At 48.3% G+C, this 21263-nt stretch overlaps 1 protein-coding gene and 1 long non-coding RNA gene across 2 annotated transcripts; one reads left to right on the top strand and one right to left on the bottom strand.

Annotated features, from left to right (window-relative positions):
- Nucleotides 1-548: 548 nt before the first annotated feature.
- POLR1E (RNA polymerase I subunit E) lies at nt 549-19989 on the bottom strand. Its single transcript, XM_077345553.1, is given in 13 exon segments — nt 549-1243; nt 4249-4380; nt 5562-5643; nt 6810-6943; nt 8196-8292; nt 9156-9263; nt 11185-11329; nt 12154-12209; nt 13921-14006; nt 15695-15771; nt 18127-18230; nt 19850-19941; nt 19943-19989. Coding segments are annotated over 13 exon segments (1308 nt in total). The 3' UTR covers nt 549-1095.
- Nucleotides 1004-15599, top strand: LOC143841360 (uncharacterized). Its single transcript, XR_013232675.1, has 2 exons — nt 1004-1142; nt 15298-15599. It is a non-coding gene; the product is annotated as an uncharacterized LOC143841360 (long non-coding RNA).
- Nucleotides 19990-21263: the final 1274 nt, after the last annotated feature.

Here is a 21263-nt window from a genome sequence, read left to right on the forward strand (position 1 = left end):
ATCCTTTCAGCACAGAGAGCAAAGCCTCCGGTGGCTTTTCTCAATTGATGCAATCAACTTTCTATCTAAATAAAGGCCTAATTCAGTTGTTGGCTCCTCTATATATTGCCCTGCAGAAGTAGATAAGAAACAGGCTGAGCTCCTGGGTCCTGTTGGGAGTTATTTATCTCAACACCGCCCACGGCGTCGCGGACTAAATAAAGCGGTAAGGGGTTCTGGGGAGGGATGTGTCTGGGATGAGGAAGGGACCCTTCCTCCGGACAGACAATCGGAGGGACCAATCGGCAGGTGCGAAGCGCCAGCCAATTGGTCCCTCTGATTCCCAGCCCTGAGCAATTGCGAGCTGCGCGTAGCTGTGCGGAGCGCGGCTGCCAGGGGCTCCCTGCCCGGCGGCCTGACGCCGCGAGAGGCGCAAAGCGCCTCTCGCCGCGTCAGGCCGCCGCACCAGAGAACTGCCACCGTCAGACTGCCGCCTGGGGGAGGCCCCGCCGCCAGAAGGGAGCCCCCACCATCAGGCCACCGCCACGGAGCAACCAAAATACTGTAAGTGTCTAGCGCCCGCTGTATTGTTCATACAGCGGGCTTGATTATTAGTTTATTATATTTACATACCGCCCTCCCCTTGAGGCTCAGGGAGGTTTACATGGAACATAGAATACAAGGATATTATGTATTATGGATACACTTTATGGTTGACTGTGAGGAGACATTATGCAACACTGTACTCTTGTCTCTTTTACATAATCCTCTCATTGCTTGTTGATTGTACTGGATTTGAGAACAGTTTTGTAGGGTTTGCATCTTGTCGTTAAAATTGTATGTATATTTTTTCAGTTTGTCTAGTTGCGTGGATCTGAGGCTCTTTGTGGTTTGTATATTATCCTTTCTGAATTGTGCCACACGGTTCCCTGTTCTTTCATTACTCTTTCCCCACCGCGGGCGACATCCTGCGTGACCCGTGAAGAGTGAGCAGCAGAGTACAAAATCAATGGCTGCTGAGGTAGGTGGCTGCTGGCCAGTGGACCTGTTCTTCCGGCATCTCCTGCCCGGTGCAATGAAAGCTGCCGATTCTCAACAAGGAGCGTCCACCCATATTTAATTCATCTTGCGTTTCCTCCGGCCCACTGGCATTTTGTAGACAGGTAAGGGCAGGCAAAGCGTCCCCAGTTTGTGGTCCTCACATCCGGACAGGCTTTGGCTCTTGGTGATCTTTAGCCTCAGGGCCTTGGCAATGTCAAGAATCCTGGTGAGAAGAAACAGAACAAGCCTGTAAAAGGGGTGTGTTTTGTCTTCCACCTCTCCTCCCCTCTCTTGCTTGCTGGTTCTTACCCTCTTTCTTGTCCCTCCTTTGGGCATCTCCCAGCATGGCAGAAATTTAGACTGCAAGCTCATCAGTCTATTTGTTCCCATCAGTCAATAAAATACCAGGTATATTGGTGGCGCTATGTAAAGAAAGAATCTGCAATCCTTCTGGCTGAAACTGCTAGAATCTCAACCACCCGACTAAGGTGCTACGCCCACAAGCCTTTTCCTCTAGTTCCCCACCCAAGGCGATAATCCAGGGATCCCCAATGCCCGCTGATCCCTTTCAAGGTACCCAACCAAGTGCTTGTTCAAAGTACATGAGGCCCAGTGAAGTTTCCTGGTGTAAAGATTTTGGAAAACTTGGCTTTGGCAGCAGCTGCCACAACAAAAGGATCTTTACTGAGTGACTGAAGGTAAGGCATACCAGCCATTTTTTGGCTCATTTCCCTTTCTATGGCAGCCCTTTTGTTCCAGCGCCAGCCAGAGCTGTCCTAGAATTCCCAAAGTGCCCACAGGCTCAAAAAAAAAAATCATTTGCAGCCTAAAAGAAGACATATAGTGATTGTCAAGATTGCTAGCCTGTAACTCATATGTACATAAGAGCTCTTTTCTTAACTGAGATTAAAAAAAAGAAATTCCCTCCATATTTTGCAATAAAGCCTCTTCAGGGAATCTGTACTACAATCCACAATTATAAGAGCTGAGTTAATTAAAGGACGCATTATAAGAGTGATTTAATTGCCAAAGTGAAAAATATACTTTAAAAACCAAGTGGATGGTTAACCAGTATTAGATTACTTTTTAAATCTTTGTGAACTGCACACTTGGTTTGCTTAGTACGTTTTGCAATCACTTCTATAACATGTACTCTAATTATGGGAACTCAACTCTTATAATTGTGCGGAATGTATTACAGATTCCCTGAAGCTGTATTGCAAAAGGTGGAGGGGATTAAAAAAAACTGAGCAATAAAATATTCTTCATTTGCACCGTTGGCTTTAAAAAAACCCTCTATGATCAGTGCGGCCCTTGTTTTTTTTCTTGGCCTTATGGAGCCAGACTTCTAGTTTGCCAAAAAGTGTAGCATGGTGCATTTTGCATGTCTGGAGCTCTTTGAGATCTCATGCAGAGAAGCATCCTTCCCAAACACCTGCTATCTGAGATGCTTTTAACTGCAGATTTCAGAGTCTGAACCTGGGACCTTTCAGAGTGCAAATGGCCCCATGTGAATGGTTACCATGAGCACTTCCATCCAAATCTATAACAACAACTCTTTCAGCCAAGCAACAGCTGATTAATAGGTCGCTGGAAACAAATTACTCACTCAGGAGTAACTTCCTTATTTTATAGTATATACTATTAAGGATTACTTAATAGCTTATCAATAGCCCTGCACAATTCAGGACCGCTTCTCACGGCAGGAGCCAATAAAGATTTAACCCATAGCTGTTAACAGGAAGGGTCTTCACCGAGGGAAGGAAAGGGAGGGAGAGCGAGAACATTTTCAAACTGTCTTTGGATTCCGTTTTAGTATCTGGCTGCTAATGGATTTTTTCCTCTATCATTTCAGACAGACCCATTTTAATAACCAGCTGCTAGTGGACTTTATTTCCCAGTTCATACAAACTCACTTACATCAGATTAGTAAAGTATGGTTGAGTCACTTGTGAGGGAAATGGCTTTCTTCCATTTTCTATCCTTGGTCGCACTTCTGAATCACTGTGGTGTGCTGTTTAAAATGCCACTTTCACCCTGTGCAATCTTGTACAATTTGGTCTAGTGGTTAAGAGCAGCAGCCTCTAATCTGGAGAGCCAGGCTTGAGTCCCCTGTCCTCCTCCACATGGAGCCAGCTGGGTGACCTTGGGCCAGTCACAATTCCCTCAGAGCTCTCTCAGCCCCACCTACCTTCACAGAGTGTCTGTTGTGGAGAGAGGAAGGGAAGGCGATTGTAAGCCGCTTTAAGCCTCCTTCGGGTAGAGAAAAGCGGCATATAAGAACCAACTCTTCTTCTTCAGTAATCTCAGGGCTCTCTCAGCCTCACCTCCTTCACAGGGTGTCTGTTGTGGAGGGAGGAAAGGGAAGGCTATTGTAAGCCACTTTGAGACTCCTTCGGCTAGAGAAAAGCGGCATATAAGAACCAACTCTTCTTCTTCTTCTTCTTCTTCTAATCATGGGCTAGAGCAAGCTTTTTCAACCAGGGTAACGTGAAACCCTGGGGGTTCTTGATGGCCCTGGAAGGGTTTCCCAAATGGGTGGGAGTTAATGTTAGCATATTTTTTAAATTTGGGTGATATGACCATATTTGGTCATGTCGACTAGCCCCCTCCCAAAATGGCCAATGATAGGCCTGGAGGGGGGTGGGAAGGGGAGGGGCCCCAGGTAGGCATGTCCACAGTTCTGCTTCCCAGCCATATTCTACACAATCACACCATTTGTGGGGTTTCCTGAAGCCTGGAGAATGTTTCAAGGGTTTCTCAATGGTAAAAAAGTTGAGAAAAGCTGGCCTAGAGGCAGGCAGTCACTGGCGCTACAGGCCACAGGTCTTCCCCACTCCCCTTCCCATCTCTGGAAAACTGATTCCCAGGGACTATGAAGCGCATGGAGACAAAGAGTCATGCAGTTCGACAGCCGCTCTGAGATGGCGGAAGACACTCCTCCCTCTACTGGTGGTTTTGCCCTCTTCCTCCCCTTCCACGCAGCCTTCCACATTGCCCATCCATAGGATCACGCGGGCCCACCAAACACGGGAATCAAGTCTCTCAAGGTCAGGATTGCTGAAAACCAGGAGGACACCGGAAGAACTGCAACCGCCTGTTGACAGCTTCCAGGATCGAACCCAAAAGGAGGCAAGTCTTCCTTGCCGTCAAGGTTCTCTGAGCAGAACCGAGAACTCTGCAGGCCTTTCTAACAGACAAGGAGGGCCGTCACCAGGTTCCCCTCACCTGCTCTCCCGCAGTTTCAGGTCCCTTTGCAAGACGGTCAGGTCCGTTTGGAAGTGGTTGATATGCAAGGCCAGGACAATAGCATACGCAGCAATCTTCGCTTTCATGGACGCGGAAACCAGGTTCTGAATTCTGAAGAAGCAACGAAGGGGCAAAGGGCTGAGAAACTGAACATGACCAAGCATGCTACAGCTAGTACTGCGTACGCCCTGCACTTTGAAGTGTATAAAATTCTAACGCAATCTAAACCAACCATCTACAAGAGTTTTCCCTGCAGCTTGCATCAATTCCACACCCCTGACTAAATGCCCTGGACAGGCAACATTATATCACGACTTTTGATATTGTATAGAGATCGTTCTGCGTTTCTTTTTTGCTTGTGTGGTATCTTAGCACACATCGCAGTCCTGGCTACAGCTTGGCTGCAGGGCCCTTAGGCAAAATTGAGTATTTTACAACAGTCTGACCTGGAAAGCCCAGACTAGCCCAATCTTGTCAGATGTTGGGAGCTGAGCAGGGTCTCAGCCCTGATGAGAACTTGGATGGGAGAACTCCAAGGAAGTCCAGGGCTGATCCCCAAAAGCAGGCAATGGCAAACCACGTCCGTTTGTCTCATGCCTTGAAAACCTTGCAGGGTTGTCGTTGGTCAGCTGCGACTTGACGGCACTTCCCACCACCGTTTCACAACAGACTATGAGCCAGAGGGGAGTGAAATCATACAAGCTAGTATTCTCTGGGTTCATCGTAAGAGCAGCTATGGGGCAACGGATGCAGAATCCAACACCCGGAGTCTCTGTTTTCTTTTTTTTTAAACACTAGTTTCTATCTGCACTAAGAGGGAACAGAATCCGCACCTGGCTCTTCCCCATAGTTAATCAGAAGCCGATAAAGCTCTGCAAGGTATTTATGTATGGACAAAATCTGGATAAACCATAGAATTTAGCATCCACTCCCGTCACCCCAGGCAGGGAGACTCTGCATGCTGAAGATGTCCTTCTCGATTGCAGCAGAATTACATGAAAAGTATTTTGCTAGAAATAGAAGTTAATCTCAAGCAATATTTCGCAGAGGCCTCCCAAGGCCCTTCAGAACACGCTCTGGAGGCTACGGAATGCTAACAAAGAATCAACATCTATTCTCCTAGTCAGGACTCCGGCAGCCAAGCTAAATTGGAGGAGCCCACCTTGAACTCATCGGAGAAACCCTTGCTTAGCAACAAGCCCCCCTCCCCAATAAAGGCCTTTCAGCCAACAGAGTCATGAATTATACGATTTACTAGACCCTTCTGCAGAGACCCCCCCACAACAATGTACCTGCCATTGCCATAGGAGAGTGCAGTGAAAGTTTTCACCAGCTTGTTGCTGATGGTATATGGACAGTCAGGCCCCATCGCTTCTGGAAAAGGAAGGACAGTTCAGTTAGATTTTCCAAGATAACCGAGCACCAGTTCTGCAAAGCCAGAGTCAGACTGGATTAAACAAAGGAGATTCCGCTCTTGCTACCAAAACCTTATAATATGGAAGATTAAGCAAGTGTGGTCTAGGAGCAGAATGGGGGAGACCCAGGTTCAATTCTCCCTTCTGTCATAAATTCACTGGGCATCCCTGGGCCAGTCATTCTCTTTCCACCTCACCTACTTGGCAGAGTTGTTGTGAGAATAAAGCGAGGAAGGGAAAATCAAGAGCTGTCAATACCACAGAAAGGTGGGATAGAAATGCACTAAAGGTATTTCCAGACTTGTATTTAAGAGCCTTGACAACAAGGATGGATTAGATCTGATGACAATTCTGAGACACTAAAATGAATATTAATTGCCATTTTATCAAATAGCCACCAGGCTCCATTATGCCAAAAAACTTTCCCTGTAAGTTTGAGATTCTGCAGCTCAGATTCACTGGATTTGTGGAATCAGCTGAGCAGAAGAAGAGTTGGGCTTTATATCCCACTTTTGAGTATCTGAAGGGATCTCAAAGTCACTTACAACTGCCTTCCCTTCCTCTCCCCACAATGGACACCCTATGAAGTAGGTGGGGATGAGAGAGCTCTGACAGAGCTGCCCTACGAGAACAGCTCTAACAGGACTGTGACTAGCCAGATGGTTGCATGTGGAGGAGCGGGGAATCAAACCTGGCTGGTCAGATTAGATGCCACTACTCTTAGCCACTACACCACACTGACTAGAAATGCAACATTATTCAATCTTTAGCCCTTTTGAAAGCAAGTGGGGACTGCCAAGCAAAATTTCAGAAACCTTGGACAGGGTGGGGAAGACCCAGTAAGACTTGCAGCATTCAAGGGCAGAATTGTGTCACAGCAACCAGCAGATCTGCGCAATGCAAATTAATTAAAAAACTTGCTTAATATAGCACATTCATGAGAGATGGGGCCTAGAAATGAAAAGACGTAATTAAATACATGGAGGCTGGCCTTGGCAGACTCCTGCACAAGTCAAACTGCTCACGGGGGGCTTCCAGTCTGCTGCCTTGCCCTACTAGGAACAGGCTTCGATACGGGAAACTGAAGGTACGGAAGCAGGAGGAGGGAAAGACAACAAAACTGACGTTTCTTCTTAACCACTCTTTGGAAGCTCAGCTTGACGAGACTGTCGAGAAACCAGAGGCACCGGGCCTTGTGGTCCCGCTTCTTCTCCTCCACGGGCAGGCACTTCAGTTCGTCCAACACGAAGGAACAATAGCTAAGCGACACAGAGAAAGATGCTCCTTATTATTATGAGACTTATTGCCTGCCACTATCAGCAAAGCAGCCTTGTGGTGAGTTACACAATAGTAAAACCCCACGTAAAATATAATTAATCCCGCTCTGTGTGTTTGTGTGTGTGTGTGCCTGCCTGTCTGTCTGTCTCCCAGCGGCAAGAGAAAACCACTCCACCCCCAACCGTCCCAGTTCAGACAGTTCCCTCTCTGTGCCTCCCGGGAATGATCTCTGGGTGCTGGCAGTCCACTACCAGATGCTAATCTGACTCGGAAGGGCCCATCTGATCTCCCACGCCCTGACCTAAACAGAAGACCTGGTGGAAGAGCTCCGTCTTGCAGGCCCTGAGGAACACAGAGAGCTCCTGCAGGGCCCTCAGCTCTTCCGGGAGCTCATTCCACCAAGTCGGGCCCAGGACAGAAAAAGCCCTGGCCCTGGTTGAGGCCACACAAACTCAGGGGCCGGGACAACTAGCAAGTTGGTACCCACACAGCGTAAGGGTCTGTGGGGGGCATAAAGCGACTGGCAGTCCCTATGTGGGTCCCCGACCGCAAAGGGCCTTAAAGGTCAAAACCGGAACCTTGAACATGTTCTGGTTGCAACTGGCAACCAATGCAGCTGCCACAGCCCAATTTGGATGCGGGCCTTCCTCATGAGGCCCAAAACCTACTAAAGATGACGGGCATTAACATGTGCTAGGGCATGGGTGGCCAAACTGGTTCTGTAGATGTCCATGGACTACAATTCTCATGAGCTAGCAGGGGGCTCGTGGGAATTGTAGTTCATGGACATCTGGAGAGCCACGGTTGGCCACCCCTTGTGCTAGGGTCTCCACAGCGGTTCAATGATGCATGAATCAGCCGGACGCAAGACAAAGCATTCTGCGGAAAGAGCCAGCAGTGAGGATGAATCCAAGGAGACCCTGCAAGTTTTTTGACCATCGGTGAAAGAGCAGGGCAGAGCCCCTGGATTACGTTAACCCCAAGAAAAAATCACAGAACCGACATTCAGCAGAATCCCCAAACTGAGTCTGGTGCCTCAGAAGTTCCATCTAGGAAGTTTGATCTGTTGGATCAGGCATGCGTGAGCTGTCGTTTTCAATTGCGGCCATCACCGCCCAAGAATGCATGTGTCAATCAGTCCGTGGCCCCTTCTGGGGACACCAGCGTGGCCCTCCCCGCTGCACGCCACAGTGCACGGCTACCTCCGGCAAAATATCTACAGCTCCCCCGTACCTCTTCTCTTCTGTCAGCTTCTGGATTTCATCCGAGGTTATGTTCATAAAAGCTGCAGCTGGACCTTTCAGGGCCTCGTATTCAGCAGGCGAAAGAACTGATGGCTGTTCTCAGGAAAATAAGTTCTTCCCCTGATCCTAATGACTCCTCCTTGCAACCAGAAAGGCTTTCAAAGGAAGCTTTACCCTGAGGCAAGCCATCTGCAGAACTGTGGCTGCCTTCCTTTCCACTCACAATCATCTCTGCTTCTGCTCATGCCATTTCCTGTCACAGTTAATATTATTATTTTAGCTAATTCATTTGTTTTTTACTTATTGTCTTTCTCCCCAGGGGCATCCCAAGAGTTTTCCTCTCACCTCGGTCTACTAGATCTTGATCCGACACTGACCACTACACCATACTGGCTCTCAGAGTGTTACATAATATTTGTACAAGAGTGTTAGAATCCTAGAGTTGGAAGGGGACATACAAGCCATCTAGAGCAACCCCCTGCTCAATGCAGGGTCAGCTTAAAGCATCCAGGAGAAGGATCTGTCCAGCTACCACCTGAAGACCACCAGTGAGGGGGAGCTCACCACCTCCTTGGGCAGTCAATTCCACAGCTGAACTACTCTGACTGTGAATAATTTTTCCTGATACATAGCCAGTACTGTTCTACACACAGCTGAAAGTCTTTACTGCGGATCCTATCCTCTGCTGCCCACAGGAACCACTCCCTGCCCTCTTCCAAGTGACAACCTTTCCAATACTTGAGAGCAATCCTGTCTCCTCTCGCCCTCCTCTTCTCCAGGCTGTACATACCTAAGTCCCTCAGCCTTCTCTCACAGGGTTTGGTCCCCAGGCCCTGGATCATCCTCATTGGTCTCCTTTGCACCCTCTCAATTTTGTCCACCTCTTTCATTGGGATAAAACACTGTTTATTATTCCTGCCGCCCCCCAGAACGAAACCTCAAAGGATACGGTCATCAAACTTGTAGATATCTTCCAGCCTTTCAGCATCTTCATGGCATGGAGGTAGGACCAAGGAGATGTCTGCTTTGTCATCTTTGGCAGCATCGTTGACCACGGCTTTCAAAGCAAGCAGAGACAACTGTGAGAGAGTGGCAGGAGTGGATCGACAACAGTCCTCTCTGCTCTGCAAGCACAACTGTTCCCAACTGTTCTGCTCGGGGATCTACCAGGATGATTCTGTTGGATGGAACCCAACCTAGGCCACCAGGCCTGGATGCTTTCCTACCATCCCTACATAGAATCATAGAGTTGGAAGGGGCCATACAGGCCATCTAGTCCAACCCCCCTACTCAACACAGGATCAGCCCTAAGCATCCTAAAGCATCCAAGAAAAGTGTGTATCCAACCTTTGCTTGAAGACTGCCAGTGAGGGGGAGTTCACCACCTCCTTAGGCAGCCTATTCCACTGCTGAACTACTCTGTGAAAATTTTTTTCCTGATATCTAGCCTATATCGTTGTACTTGTAGTTTAAACCCATTACTGCGTGTCCTCTCCTCTGCAGCCAATGGGAACAGCATCCTGCCCTCCTCCAAGTGACAACCTTTCAAATACTTAAAGAGGGCTATGATGTCCCCTCTCAACCTCATAGACAGAAGTGAAGGCGAACCCGGGGGCAATTCAAAATGTGCAAAATAAGAGCATGCTGCATAATTTCAGACAACAAAGTGGACGATGGCATTTTTAATACTGTCAAAAAAAATCAAAAACAAAACTCCCGAACTGTGAAAAACTAGCATGTCAGGGAAGAAAAGGAACTTTTGCCACCGTTCTCCATGCAGGAATTTATGTGTCTTTTCTTTATTAATGTATGAACATTCCATGCACAATCTAAGAACATAAGAACCCTGGTGATGCATTGAGTCCAAGAGCACAGTGGTCAACCAGTTGTCCTGTAGTAGGACCAACAAACAGCACAGAGGCTGAGGCCCAATGCTGCCTCTCTCAACACTGGCATCCAGAGGTTTGCCGCCACCATAGATGGAGGTTCTTTTCCATTGCCAAAACTCACAGCCATGGATGGACTGTAGCTCCATGAGTCTGTCAAGGCCAGTTTTAAGGGCATCTCTGCTCACTGCCACCACGAACTCCACTGGCCTTGAATGGCAGAGCTTAATCATGCGCTGAATGAATAAAACATTTCCTTTGGTCTGTGCTGGACTTGTGGCCTGTCAATTTTGTCGGGTGCCCCCATGTTCTACTATTGCCGGGGGGGGGAGCTCTTTTTATCCACTCTGCCTACCCCCAAGCATAATTTTATAAATCTCCACCAAATTCCCCCAAACTTAATCTCATAACTTAAGTAAATTAGTTTCAGGCAGGTATCTTTGTTGATCTGCAGTTGAAGAGCCAGATTTGAGTCCAGTTGCGCCTTAGTGACTAACAAGATTTTCAGGTTGTGTGCTTTTTTGACACAGACAGAATTGATTCTCTAAAGCATGCACCCCGAAAATCTTGTGGGTCACTATGGTGCAACGAGACTCAAATTCATCCTTTACATGTGAAACTGCAGGTAGAATTCAAAACACGTGCGGCAGGCCCAGATACAAGAGAGAAGAGCTGAATTAGAGCTGGTTTTTATACCCCACTTTTCACTACCCAAAGGAGTTCCTGTGGCTTACATACACCTTTCCATTCCTCTCTCCACAACCGGCACCCTGTGAGGGAGGTGGGGCTGAGAGAGCTCTAAGAGAACTCTTCTATGAAAACAGCTCCAATAGGACTGCAATTGGCCCAAGGTCACCCAGCTGGCTGCATGTGGAGGAGTGGGGAATCAAACCTGATTCTTCAGATTAGAGTCGACTACTCTTTAATCACTACACCATGCTGGGGTCTGCTCCAGTTCAGGCTGTTAGCTGCCTTTTCCCACTTTCCCCTCTCTTGGAAAATGAAGCGCTAGCATCAGTGATCTTAGAATGCTGGAGCCTGGGAGAATGCTACAGACAAGCATGTCCCTCCTGCACCACTCTCTTTCCTCACCGGCCATGCCCTTGGTCTCAATGATGTTTTCGGCAGCGTTAGTCACAGCCTGGTTCAGCACCTCCTTCCGGACTTCGTTCATCCTCCGCGAGCTCAGAGCTCTCCTCTGCTTGCTGGTCCCGAAGGCCTCGATACACAGATCCACCTGCACGAAAAGGGGTGGAAAGATTATTGCACCGCTCCCCAAGAGGCTATTCGCCAGAGGATCTTCTGCAGGAAAGTTTTGTCTTGAAGGACAAGTCAAGGCAGGGAACAAAAACACAAGGAGCTGATAATAGCCCTCCAGCTCCCGTCCCATGGAAACAAGCAAAGATAATTAGGGAGCGAATCGTTCCGAGCCAGTCGCCAAACATCATTCTGGGAAACCAAACAGAATATGTTCATTATCTTTATGGCTAGATTCCCTGATAAAGAAAGCAGCTATGCAGTCCATGCAGGATAAAGGACCAAAAAAGAAAGTGAAACAAAGAACCAGGTAAAATGAAACAAATAGCCAAGAAAAATGAAGCAATCTCTAACACCATCGTCATCTGCACACGTTTATGTTTTCCACTGCTCATTCCCATTTGGTTCATGAGATAGGGCTCTTTAGTTACAGGGAATGACCAGAGGAAACCACAACTCCAGCAACAATCAAACATTAAAACCACCCAGAACAGTGGCAGCCTACTTATGGTGACCCCACGGGGTTTTCAGGACGAGGTGGTTTAACACTGCTTTCCTCTGCAAGACGAACCTGGACTTCTTCGGTGTCCCCCATCCAAATACTGATCAGGACCGACCCTGCTTAGCTTCCAAGATCTGAGGAGATCCAGGTCAGGGTACGCAGAACAGCCATCAGTAAATGGGAAAAATAGTGCCAATTCTTCACTGAAACGAAGCATGAAGCTCTTCCAGACATTTGCAGCCCAAACCATGGCTTAAGAAGACCCCTAAATAGACCCATTCAGTTTGGTTTATAAGTCGTACCTTCTCTCTGTAGGTTTTGCTCAAATATTCTGACAGATCTTCATCTGCTGCATCATCTGTTAAAAAGAGAAAACAAAAAGATCTATAAGCAAGAAGCTCACTCAGTCATGGCTACCAAAAAGGGAGTTTTGAGCATAGAAAAGGCTCGTGTCACAACAGCTGCAAGTGGCTCCTGATCCCTTTGCTTGGACGGTCGGTCAGGGTGGGCTCTTGTCCTTCTGCTGGTTGAGGAAACTGGGATGCCTAAAAGTAGTCCAAAAACGGAGGTATATGACTGGCGGGGATGGGGAATAGTACAGTGCTGGAATCTCTAACTTTTCGGAGCCTGGGGGCTCCTCTGGAAATCGGACACCTGGTGGTGGGCACAACCTCAAAATGGCGGCTGCAGGGGGAGGAGTCACTCACACAGGAAGCCCAAATGATGGGGAGAAGAGGGGCAGTTTAATAAACACACGGGGAAAGAGGGGTGAGAATTAAACCAACACTGGGGTGGCAGCTGCCACCAAAGTAATGTCAGTTTAATCTGCATATAGTCAATTGAGATTCCAGAGGTCAAGCAGAAGCCCTGAAGGGCAAGAGCCCCATCCCCCTTCTGAAAACAATCAGTGGGCACTACAAAAAGGTGTCTGCAGCTGCCAAGGGGACCCTCAATATAGGGCAGGGGTAGTCAAACTGCGGCCCTCCAGATGTCCATGGACTACAATTCCCAGGAGCCCCTGCCAGCATTTGCTGGCAGGGGCTCCTGGGAATTGTGGTCCATGGACATCTGGAGGGCCGCAGTTTGACTACCCCTGATATAGGGGATACAGGATATACACAGACACAAGTATACTCCTGCTGAGGTTGTATGGTTACTAACAGCATGTTTTATGGTTCTCATATGGTTGTTTTAAAAGGATGCCAGCATTAAGAAAACCAGCATACCAGGAATGCTAATTCTGAACTCTCCCCCCTGACATGCCTGCTTTCTGTGAGCAGGGAATACTCAATGAACTCAATCTGAAATAGGCCAGCCTGTGCCAGGAAGGCCTTTTTGATAATGAGTGGCAATTCCTCAGTAGATCAGGGTTCCTCAGGAGGTGGTGGTCTCTCCTTCTTTGGAGGTTTTTAAGCAGAGGCTAGATGGCCAGCTGACAGCAATGCTGATTCTGTGACTAGCTGGGAATTTAGGCAGCACATGGGAGGGAGGGCAGGAAGGGATGAGTTGGCGCTCGGCTCTAGTGGCCCTTTCTTACACGCCCAGGATAATGCTGACTGAAGAACAGCTGGGTTTTATACCCCGCTTTTCACTGCCCGAAGAAGTCTCAAAGCGACTTCCCGTCCTCTCTTCACAACAGGCACCCTGTGAGGTAGGTGAAGTTGAAAGAGCTCTGTCAGAACTGCTCTGTGAGAGCAGCCCTAAGAGAACTGTGACTGGTCCAAGGTCACTCAAGCTGGCTGCATGTGGAAGAACAGAATCAGACCCAGGTCTCCAGATTAGAACCTACTGCTCTTAACCACTACACCAAGCTGCCACTTTGGGGGGTCAGGAAGGAATTTTTCTACAGGCCAGATTGGTCCACAGATCCCGGAAGTTTTGGGGTTTCTTCTGGGTACAGAGCAGCTACCACTGGGGGAATGAGGAGGGTGGGAGGTGGCTGTGAATTTGTTGTTGTGCAGGGGGGTTGACTAGATGTCTCTTGAGGACCCTTCCAGCTCTGTGTTTCTATGCCTGGTTCTCACTGAACATCTCTAAGATCCAACTGATACAAAACCTCTCTTGCTCACCTGAAACCAATGGCTGCATGTGGAATAACTCTGCATTGTAGACTTCCATTTCTCCAGAGTTCTTGTCAAGCACCCCGACAAAGTATCTAAGGGAACAACAGATAACACCAACAGGCATTTCCCCCCTTTTAAAATTTCCAGCCTTTTTTTTTTGAATAGCTAACTAAACAGTTGGTTGTTTGCTCCATAAATGCATTTTCCATGTACAGTTTATTGTTCCTTTTTAAAAAGCAAATTTATTAGAATTGACATGTGTTCATGTTACTTCTATTTTTTAAATTTAGTATATAAAAACAGGAGGCCGCCTTTCTAGGACAAACACTAGACTCGAAACCTTAGAAATAAATTAATGACAACGGGCATGCAATAAACATTAGCAGCAGCAGCAACAACAAAAACAACTCTGCATGTTAAGGGTGATGTAGCCATACACTAAACCAGGGGCTTTGAAGAAGAAGAGTTGGTTCTTATATGCTGCTTTTCTCTACCCCAACGAGTCTTGAAGCAGCTTAAAGTTGCCTTCCCTTTCCTCGCCCCGCAACAGACCCTGCGAGGTAGATGAGGCTGAGAGAGCCCTGATATTACTGAAGAAGAAGAGTTGGTTCTTAAATGCAGCTTTTCTCTACCCGAAGGTGTCTCAAAGTGGCTTCCAATCGCCTTCCCTTCCCTCTCCCCACAACAGACACGCTGTGAGGTAGGTGAGGCTGAGAAAGCCCTGATATTACTTAAGAAGAGTCGGTTCTTATATGCCACTTTTCTCTACTTGAAGGAGTCTCAAAGCGGCTTACAATCTCCGTCCCTTTCTTCTCCCCACAAAAGACACCTTGTGAGGTGGGTGAGGCTTAGAGAGCCTTGATGTTACTGAACAACAGTTGGTTCTTATATGTCACTTTCCTGACCCAACGGAGTTTTATCAGTGCCGTGGTGAGCCCAAGGTCATCCAGCTGGCTGCATGTGGGGGAGGAGCGGGGAATCAAACCCGGCTCACCAGATTAGAAGTCTGCACTCCTAACCACTACACCAAGCTCATGTATCAACATGATATCCACCAACACCTTGTTGGGGATTTATGTGCATTTTAAAGGGCATCCTATGAGACAGAACTTCAGCCTGAAATGTTGGAGAGGTATTACAAGAGTTACGTATAGCCTCACCCCCTGACATTTTGTGGTGGGCACCATTTCCTGTGGCAGCCATTTTGTTTCTGGCTCCAACTCCTATGGCAGCCATTTTATGAAAGTGCCCACCATATTGTGCCAAAGTTCCAAAGGTGCCCACAGGCTCAGAAAAGTTAAGGACCCCTGCACTAAATGTTCACATTAGCCTATATATCTTCAGTACAGACTACCCCTATTTCTTTATTTTATTTCTGCTCAGAATCACTATGCCAAAGTGAAGTCAATGGCTTTCCTCTCCATGAAGATAGCTACAGAGGATGGCTGTCCTGGCTACAGTAGAACAGCTCGAATCGAGACCATTCACACCTTAAGAGACCAAGAAGACACCTGGTATCTGATGAAGAGAGCATTGTCCCTAGAAAACTTACACCCCCAAAATCTTCTTGGCTTTTAATGAGTTCCTGGGCTTGACAACGCAATTCTAATGCAGACCAACACTATCACCCTCAGAGACTATGTTGAAGTGTGGAAATAAATTCCGAACGGCTATCCCACGCCAAATCCTACTGGTAAATGTGATGAGAACTAAACACACTGGCAGTCTGAAGAAAGCAAAATAACATTTACTCATTGTGTACATGCAGACACAGACGTACCGGCATAGAGTGTTGCTTTTCAGGGATCCTGAGCCAAAATTACTCCCTATGTATGAAAGCCGGTCAGTCTCTGCATTCTAAAGAAAGAAGACAAAAGATAAGGAAAGCTGAGGAATGGATACTGGCAGAATCCAGGCACTACAAGGGCTTAAATCAGCCTTTCTCAACTTTTTTTTACTGTTGAGAGCCCCCTGAAAGGCATCGAGAAACCCCAGAAGTGGAATGATCCTGAAGAATTTGGTTGGGAAGCATAGCTGTGTACACACCCACCTAGATCTCCTCCCCTTCCCACCCCCTCTTGGCACATCATCAGCCATCTGGGGAGGTCATATCACCTCATACAAGTTTAACACATTAAACAATACAAGGAACTTAGTTTTCCCATAACATATAGATAACCACAACAATAATATTAACATTAATAACTGTAACAGAGGTAAGTATAACAGTGCAAACAGCTCCAGGGGCAGAACGCATTGATGGATTTCTGGGAGGAGGGAGGGAGCAGGGCCCCTGTAGTTGGTTTTGCTCAGCTGGTTTTGCTCAGTCTCAGCCAAATGCCTGGAGGAAGAAGCTCCATTTTGCAGGATATGCAGAACTGTTTTAGCTCCGTCAGGGCCCTGATCTCCCCCAGGAGCTCATTCCACCAGGTAAGGGCCAGGACAGAGAAGGCTCTGGCCCTGGTTGTGGCCAGGTGGCTTCTTTAGGGCCAGGGATCCTTAGCTGGTTGGTGGTGGCGGAGCATAGAGCTCTTTGAAGGCTCTATGCTGGTTGTGGCCAGGCGGCTTCTTTAACCTGATCCAGAGTTCAATTGGCAACCACGGTAGTTGATGGAGGATGGGCCGAATGTGGGACCTCCATGGTGTTACTGTGAGGACCCTGGCCGCTGGGTTTTGGACCAACTGTGGTTTCCGGGTCAAGGCTAAGGGCAGGCCTGCATAGAGTGAATGGCAGAAGTCCAGTCTAGAGGTGACTGTTGCATGGATCACTGTGGCTAGGTCTCCCAGGGCCAGGTAGGGTGCTAATAGCTTGGCTTGGCGGAGATGGCAAAATGCCAGCTGCGCTACCTTTGTGACCTGGGCTTCCATTGTGAGGGAAGGATCCAGAATCACACCCAGGTTCCTGGCGGAGTGAGCCGTTGAGACCTTCACCCCATCCAGGATGGGCAGACGCGCTTCCTCTCATGGGCCCTTCCTACCCAGCCAGAGGACCTCTATCTTGAAGATTCAGACTGAGCTTCGGACAACTCTGCTTGAGCCATTTCATCACTGCTTCCAGGCAGTTGGCTAATGCTTCTGGGAAAGAGTCAGGGCGGCCATCTATCAGGATGAGGAGCTGGGTGTTGTCTGCAAATTGATGACAACCCAGCCCAAACTTCCGTACCAGTTGTGCAAGAGGGTGCATGAAGATGTTGAATAAGATAGGAGAGAGGACCACTCCCTTTGGGACTCCACAAGTAAGTTGTCCACGATTTGATGTTTTCTCTCCTATTGCAACCCTTTGTCCGCGACCCCGTTAAAGGGAGATCAGCCATTGGAGGGCAGTCCCTCGTATTCTGGCGTCAGCAAGGCGGCAAGCTAAAAGCTCATGGTCAACTGTGTCGAACGCTGCTGAGAGGTCTAGTAATATCAGCAGCACCGACCTGCCTCGGTCCAACTGACGACGGAGGTCGTCTGTCTGGGTGACTAGCACTGTCTCTCCCCCATGGCCAGGCCAGAAACCTGACTGAGATGGGAGTAGGACTGAAGTGTCTTCCAGGAATGCTCTTAATTGGTTTGCGGCAGCCCTTTCATGAAACCTTGGTTGAGAAAGCCTGGCTTAAATCCTCCTCAATAACACAGGGATTCCTGCTACTTAGAACAGCTCTGAGCCCATAAAGTCCCCTGTAAAGGAAATACGCTGTTGACTGATCAGCCAGACATTGGGATTTCCATGTCCTTCAAAAGGGACACATCATGCAATCAAACTTGCTAGAAAAATCATTAATGCCCGGCATGGTCAGCAGCAAAAGGAAACGTGGTTGCCAAAGGATCCACTGGCTTGACACGATCAAGGCCGATGCAGGGATGACCATGAACTAACTAAAAGAAGCAGTCAGAGACAGGGGCACATGGCGAAGACTTTCCTATACAATCGCCGAGGGTCGGACACGACTGAATGGATGACATCATCATCATCAAAAGCGAAGATGAGCTTTTCTCTGCCTTATGGAGTCAGCTTCCAATTGCCTTTCCTTTCTCTCCCCACACAGACACCTTGTGAGGGAAGTGGGGTAAGAGAATTCAGAGAGATCACACACCAGAGTCCTATATAAACCTCCCCAAACTTAATAAAGGGGAAACAAGGTGTACAAGTACTAAGATGAATACGGCAAGCAGTACCTAGTCCACCAAAACTTAAGAAGAGGCCACGGTGAGGGGCAAATTCCTTACCAAAATCCTTTTGTGCTTCTTCCTGGGGTTACTGGCCTCTTGGCTCTTGTATAAGGTGAAGTTCACATTGTCACAACTCTTCAGTTTCCCATTTGCAAACTGAACTATAATAGAACAAGGAACCAAAACCAATCAGAAAAAGTACGGGAGAAATAGATTCGGGCTATAGTCTAGCACAGAATTGGAAAGGGTGGTGGGATGTTCCATCAAGTTGAAGATAACTTATGAGTTTTCAAGGCAAGAGATTCATTTATTTTTATTTTATGTATTTATTTTTTATTTATATACCGCCCTTGTGGCTTGCCGTTGCCTGCCACTGTGCAGTAGCCCTGGCCTTCCCTGGTGGTCTCTCATTCAAGTACTAACCAGGGCTTACCCCACGTAGCTTCAAAGATCAGATGAGATCGAGCTAGCCTGGCCTATCCCTAAGGAAATCTGTGGGCTGAAGTTACCGCCAGGACGACCACTGAGCCAGGATCGGCACACGGCTGCATGGGGCTGGAGCAGAGGGTTGGCACAGTCATTGGCAACTGGATTTCTGCGGTGTGGCCATGGCAGAGGAGTTACAAAATCATTGCTACCAGGCAATTAAGGCCATGCTGCTTTCATTCGTGGAAATGTCATTTTCCAGGGAGCTCATTAACATGAGCAGAAGAGACACTTGGCTGGAATATCTATGCAATGCCTAATTTTACACAAGATACCAACTTGCGAGGATTATATGTAGGCTTTTGGTTCCTGTTGGTTTGCTCAGGGTTTACTATCATCCCTAAAAAAATGGAGTCCAACAGCACCTTTAAGACCAACCAAGATGTATTCAAGGTGTGCATGCACTGGAAAGCTCACGCCTTGAATACATCTTGGTTGGTCTTAAAGGTGCTGTTGGACTCCATTTTTGTTGTGCTACTTCAGACCAACACGGCTTTCCCACTTGAATCTATCATCCCTAAAGTGATTCCAAACCGGTACCAGGGAAACCCAGGGCGTGTGTCCATCACTCTACACACAGTTACGCCACTATCCCCTCTGCTATAGCAAGTCTTGGCCACCTGATTCTCCTGTGCTCACAAACCAACCAAGGGGGTTAAGGGCTGTATCGCCATGAGGACCACACACACAAGAGCCAACCAAGTGCAGAGCAGGCCTAAGTGCTGCCCACAGTGCAAAGTATCACCCTTCCAGCTCGGTGTTTGATTTAATAGCCACTGATCTGGAGAACTGGGTTTGATAACCCGCACACAGCCAGCTGGGTGACCTTCAGCTAGTCACAGTCCTTTTAGAGCTGTTCTCACGGAGCTTCCTCAGCACTACCTACCTCACAGGGCGCCTGTTGCAGGGAGGGAAAGGGAAGGCGATCTTGAGTCTCCTTCGGACAGTGAAAAGCGAGGTATTTATATATATATTTAAAAAAGCCCAAACACCAGCTCTTTTTCCCGAATTCAATTGAGCGACGCCCTCATCTGCCACTGCCTAGAGTTGCTCTGGGGGCGGATGTTTTTACGAGTCAATTGCTCCGGCGGCCCTTCCTTCCACAACATTTCGGGGGGCGGGGGGGGGGGAAAGAGCATTTCGTTGGCTCAGCCGCTCCATGTCACTCCCCGTTGCCCAGACTAAAAACCCACGTGGAGCCCAGAGAAGCGGCAGGATTCCCCAGGGGCTGCACTCCAAAGGCTGCCTGGAATGCGCAGCATGCGTCCGCCCCGACCCAGCCCCCAATTCTTACCGAGCGGGGCGCTCTGCCCCTCCTGGGGGTCCCCCCGATAGCACCAGCGGGCCTCCTGAGCCATGGCCAGGCACCCACCCAGCCCCCGGGCCGCCTGCAAACGATGCCCGGGAAGGGGAGGGGTTTCCACGCCGCTGCATCCGGAGCCAGGCGCTTTGGCTCGGCGCGGCTCGCCTGCCCCCTGCAGACAAGGCCTGGTACTTTGATGAGCCAAAGGGCTCAGTCCCTAACTGGAAGTGAGGTTTTAGTTGGAAAGATACTTGGTGGAAAATACTGTCAAGTTCCAGCTGATTTGTGGGAACTCTGCAGGGCAGGGATTCCCAGCGTGGTGCCCAGAGGGTACTGTGGCATCCACCACCGTTTCTAGCGCTCACCAAGTGTTTTCAGAGAGGTTAAATATGCCTCCCAGTTTTAGACCTGACTGGCTGTAAGGAGCTTTTTTTTTTTTTTTTTACTACCCAAAGGAGTCTGTGGCTTACCTTTCTTCTCCCCATAACAGACACCTGTGAGTTTGACAAAGCTCTATGAGAACTGAGTGGTCCAAGAGTTGCCACTACTGTGTTGGTTTTAACCTCTCTCTCTCTCCCCCTCCCCTTTCCCAGTGTATATGTAAAATTTACCCCTCTTATGTCCTGCACTTGGGCTTCCCAGGTAGCCATCTTGTGGTTGCACCCATCACCCTGTATCAGAATTCAAAATGGGCTCTTGGACTCAAAAAGGTTGGGGATGCCTGCTGTTGGATTTTCAAGGCAACAGACAAACAGAGGTGTGTACCCATTATGGACCTCCTTGGTGATTTCCCATGCAAGCACTAACCAGGGCCAACACCTGTTAGAATCAGAGATAAGGCTGCCACTTCTGGGTTGGAAAATACCAGGAGAATTTGGGAGTGGAGCCTGAAGAGGGTGGGGTTTGGGGAGGGAAAGGCCTTCAGTGGAGTATAATACCACAGAGCTCACCTTCCGAAATGGCCACTTTCTCCAGGTGATCTCTGTGGCTTGGAGATCAATAGTGGGAATCTCCAGTGACCACATGGAGGTTTGCAACCATAGAAACGGAGCTAGCCTGGGCCATCCAGATTCCAGTGCAGACATATTAAGTAGAAAGTAATTCACTGATTAACCCCCTGATCTGGATGGCCCAGGCTAGCTTGACCTTGCCACACCTTAGAAGCTAAGCAGGATCAACCCTGAAGACTCCCCCAACAAAGTCCAGGGTTGCTAGACAGGCAATGGCAAACCACCCCTGCATGTCTCTTTTCTTGAAAATCCTAAGGGGTTTCCTCAAGTCAACTGTGATGGAACTTGCCACTGTCATCAATTCTCTGAATGTGATCAGTGTCTCTTTGCAACATTTTCAGGGTACAGTTGGTAATCCATTCCCAAGAAGAGTCGCACCCTTCTAAATCCACTGG

This window comes from Paroedura picta, chromosome 7, assembly GCF_049243985.1.
Source record: "Paroedura picta isolate Pp20150507F chromosome 7, Ppicta_v3.0, whole genome shotgun sequence".
Classification (NCBI taxonomy): domain Eukaryota; kingdom Metazoa; phylum Chordata; class Lepidosauria; order Squamata; family Gekkonidae; genus Paroedura; species Paroedura picta.